At 46.6% G+C, this 4,414-nt stretch overlaps 1 protein-coding gene across 1 annotated transcript; it reads left to right on the forward strand.

Moving 5' to 3' along the window:
* The first annotated feature begins 274 nt into the window (after positions 1–274).
* Positions 275–4,185, forward strand: LOC127907688 (major surface-labeled trophozoite antigen 417-like). Its single transcript, XM_052464264.1, has 3 exons — positions 275–309; positions 1,970–2,734; positions 3,303–4,185. The coding sequence occupies exons 1-3, from the start codon at positions 275–277 to the stop codon at positions 4,183–4,185; spliced, it is 1,683 nt and encodes a 560-aa protein (XP_052320224.1).
* Positions 4,186–4,414: the final 229 nt, after the last annotated feature.

Consider the following 4,414-nt stretch of genomic DNA (forward strand, 5'->3'; position numbering starts at 1 on the left):
ATATAGCTGTTACGGAATGAATTGACTGCATCATCCAATGAAGGGAAAAGTACAACACTGACCAGCACGTATAGTAATGTATCTACTGACATTTATACAGTCATGGTGACCGTATAGAAACCAATGGTGGTCAGGATGGTGACAACCCACCAGGATACATCTGTAGCCAAGCTGTGACATGTGCTTAGTTGGTTTTAGTCACAGTGGTGATTAGTGACAGACAAACCATATGGGGCAGATGGTTGAGAGGTACAGTGTACATTCAATTAGACCTATGGACAGCTCCCCGCCCAACATCCTCCAAGTGTGGTAAAGAATGTTTACCATTACAATCAAACCATTTTGATCATGGTTATTCTTCGCTCTCATTGCTCTTTTGGCAGTTTGGCTTTTGAGTACTGGCCTGGGTTAACAATGGGCCTGGAGAGTTCAGATTGAAACATATGGTGTAGAACAGATATGATTGTCTGTCATGTAGCCTTCCTAAGTTTTTGAGTTAATGCCTAACTTAACCCTAACCTTACACATTTGGAGTTAATGCCAACAACTTGACCTTAAACACTTAGATATTTGACATTTGGAAGAACTTCAAAAATGTGATGTATGAGAAAAATGTATGAATGTCTAATTGTGATGTGACTGTGAGAGCTGGTTGGACTTACAGCTGTGGTCCTCAATCCGCAAGTCCTCCTTGATTTAGAGCTTTAGGACGGCACAAATGAATAATCATGCATTGTGCACTCACTCCAATGCACAGCATGATTATTCATTTGTGCCGTCCTAAAGCTCTAAATCAAGGAGGACTTGCGGATTGAGGACCACAGCTGTAAGTCCAACCAGCTCTCACAGTCACATCACAATTAGACATTCATCCATTTTTCTCATACATCACATTTTTGAAGTTCTTCTTGTGTGTGTGTGTGTGTTTGTACTGTACGTGTGTGTGCATGTGCGTGTGTAGATCTGTGAGGGACAGTAAAGACTCTTACATAACTACTTGATCCTTGATTCTCCTCACCCACGTGCCCAGTGTGTGTTCCAGACCTTTCAAATAAAACATTAACGAGGAACAAATGCTCTTGTTAAAACAAGAAGGTTATGAAGATGGAAAGAAGTGTGTGTGTGTGTGTGTGTGTGTGTGTGTGTGTGTGTGTGTGTGTGTGTGTGTGTGTGTGTGTGTGTGTGTGTGTGTGTGTGTGTGTGTGTGTGTGTGTGTGTGTGTGTGTGTGTGTGTGTGTGTGTGTGTGAGTGAGATAACACATACTGACTATCCTCTCATAGTCTGGTGATGGTTGGTGTCTCATGGGTGAAGGCCTGTGATTCGTGCCAAGTGAAGGACGTGTTTAGTAAAGACCCATGTTGTAATGAGGCCCCTTATCAGCTGTGTGTGTGCGTGTCTGCGTGCGGTCGTGCACCATGCCTGAGCGAGGGAGTGTGGGTGTGCCTCGTTTCCTATCAACCCCCAATCTGGGGTGGAGGGATGACTTCGCAGGTTGACGTTTATTGGGATGAGACTTGTCCTTCAGGTAGAGCTGAGCGATTTCCTCTGCGAAGCCAAAAGTTTGTTATGCTCACTATCAGTGGACATGTTACTTCTTCTAATGGTTGCCATATGTTTTTCCACATTCCACATTTATAAGACCTCACATCAAAAACACAGCCAAAACAACAGCTCAAGTGTTGTAAAAACCAGATCAGAAAAATTGTAGCAGAGCCCCCTCAGCAAATCTCCTAATTTGTTTGTGTGATAAAAACAAGCTACTTCAGTCATTTTAATTGATAACATTTCTCATTTGGCTCAATGTTGACGTTTCTAGAGCAGAGAGGGCCCTTTTGAATAAACAAACAAGACAAAGAATATGTTCAAATAGGACAACCACAACAGTTCCACAGAGCTAACTGCGTGTGGAGAATGCAGTAAGGACAACCACAACAGTTCCACAGAGCTAACTGCGTGTGGGGAATGCAGTAAGGACGACCACAACAGTTCCACGGAGCTAACTGCGTGTGGAGAATGCAGTAAGGACAACCACAACAGTTCCACGGAGCTAACTGCGTGTGGAGAATGCAGTAAGGACAACCACAACAGTTCCACGGAGCTAACTGCGTGTGGAGAATGCAGTAAGGACGACCACAACAGTTCCACAGAGCTAACTGCGTGTGGAGAATGCAGTAAGGACAACCACAACAGTTCCACAGAGCTAACTGCGTGTGGAGAATGTAGTAAGGACGACCACAACAGTTCCACAGAGCTAACTGCGTGTGGAGAATGCAGTAAGGACGACCACAACAGTTCCACAGAGCTAACTGCGTGTGGAGAATGCAGTAAGGACGACCACAACAGTTCCACAGAGCTAACTGCGTGTGGAGAATGCAGTAAGGACAACCACAACAGTTCCACAGAGCTAACTGCGTGTGTAGAATGCAGTAAGGACGACCACAACAGTTCCACAGAGCTAACTGCGTGTGGAGAATGCAGTAAGGACAACCACAACAGTTCCACAGAGCTAACTGCGTGTGGAGAATGCAGTAAGGACAACCGCAACAGTTCCACGGAGCTAACTGCGTGTGGAGAATGCAGTAAGGACAACCGCAACAGTTCCACGGAGCTAACTGCGTGTGGAGAATGCAGTAAGGACAACCACAACAGTTCCACAGAGCTAACTGTGTGTGGAGAATGCAGTAAGGGCAACACACAACAGTTCCACGGAGCTAACTGCGTGTGGAGAATGCAGTAAGGACGACCACAACAGTTCCACAGAGCTAACTGCGTGTGGAGAATGCAGTAAGGACAACCACAACAGTTCCACGGAGCTAACTGCGTGTGGAGAATGCAGTAAGGGAAACACACAACAGTTCCACGGAGCTAACTGCGTGTGGAGAATGCAGTAAGGGAAACACACAACAGTTCCACGGAGCTAACTGCATGTGGAGAATGCAGTAAGGACAACCACAACAGTTCCACGGAGCTAACTGCGTGTGGAGAATGCAGTAAGGGCAACACACAACAGTTCCACGGAGCTAACTGCGTGTGGAGAATGCAGTAAGGACGACCACAACAGTTCCACAGAGCTAACTGCGTGTGGAGAATGCAGTAAGGGCAACACACAACAGTTCCACAGAGCTAACTGCGTGTGGAGAATGCAGTAAGGGCAACACACAACAGTTCCACGGAGCTAACTGCGTGTGGAGAATGCAGTAAGGACGACCACAACAGTTCCACGGAGCTATCTGCGTGTGGAGAATGCAGTAAGGGCAACACACAACAGTTCCACGGAGCTAACTGCGTGTGGAGAATGCAGTAAGGACGACCACAACAGTTCCACGGAGCTAACTGCGTGTGGAGAATGCAGTAAGGACGACCACAACAGTTCCACAGAGCTAACTGCGTGTGGAGAATGCAGTAAGGACAACCACAACAGTTCCACGGAGCTAACTGCGTGTGGAGAATGCAGTAAGGACAACCACAACAGTTCCACGGAGCTAACTGCGTGTGGAGAATGCAGTAAGGACAACCACAACAGTTCCACGGAGCTAACTGCGTGTGGAGAATGCAGTAAGGACAACCACAACAGTTCCACAGAGCTAACTGCGTGTGGAGAATGCAGTAAGGACAACCACAACAGTTCCACAGAGCTAACTGCGTGTGGAGAATGCAGTAAGGACAACCACAACAGTTCCACAGAGCTAACTGCGTGTGGAGAATGCAGTAAGGACAACCACAACAGTTCCACGGAGCTAACTGCGTGTGGAGAATGCAGTAAGGACAACCACAACAGTTCCACGGAGCTAACTGCGTGTGGAGAATGCAGTAAGGACAACCACAACAGTTCCACGGAGCTAACTGCGTGTGGAGAATGCAGTAAGGACGACCACAACAGTTCCACAGAGCTAACTGCGTGTGGAGAATGCAGTAAGGACGACCACAACAGTTCCACAGAGCTAACTGCGTGTGGAGAATGCAGTAAGGACAACCACAACAGTTCCACAGAGCTAACTGCGTGTGGAGAATGCAGTAAGGACAACCACAACAGTTCCACAGAGCTAACTGCGTGTGGAGAATGCAGTAAGGACAACCACAACAGTTCCACGGAGCTAACTGCGTGTGGAGAATGCAGTAAGGACAACCACAACAGTTCCACGGAGCTAACTGCGTGTGGAGAATGCAGTAAGGACAACACATAAATGCAACCCTGCACCTGATAAGGGTTCAATTGCTGTGGGAAAATAAAAACAACAGATTGATGTTTCAAGACCACGTGTCAGTATTAGTATGCAGTGCCGGTGATGAAGAAATCGTTCTTTCTCTCAATGAAAAAAAAAACATGGCTCCAAATGAGAATTCCCAGTAATGGCATCTGTCGTTGCAATATATCGGTCTAAAGAGCACTGTGTATACAACCTCAAACCAAAC

This window comes from Oncorhynchus keta, chromosome 15 (genome assembly GCF_023373465.1).
Source record: "Oncorhynchus keta strain PuntledgeMale-10-30-2019 chromosome 15, Oket_V2, whole genome shotgun sequence".
NCBI classification, from domain to species: domain Eukaryota; kingdom Metazoa; phylum Chordata; class Actinopteri; order Salmoniformes; family Salmonidae; genus Oncorhynchus; species Oncorhynchus keta.

Bases quoted from the DNA above. Each gene is read 5' to 3' on its own strand.
- LOC127907688 (XM_052464264.1), top strand. From the start codon at position 275: ATGGACAGCTCCCCGCCCAACATCCTCCAAGTGTG. The intron at 310-1,969 runs GTAAAGAATGTT...TGGGGAATGCAG, and splicing joins CCCAACATCCTCCAAGTGTG to TAAGGACGACCACAACAGTT. The intron at 2,735-3,302 runs GTAAGGACGACC...TGGAGAATGCAG, and splicing joins AACTGCGTGTGGAGAATGCA to TAAGGACGACCACAACAGTT.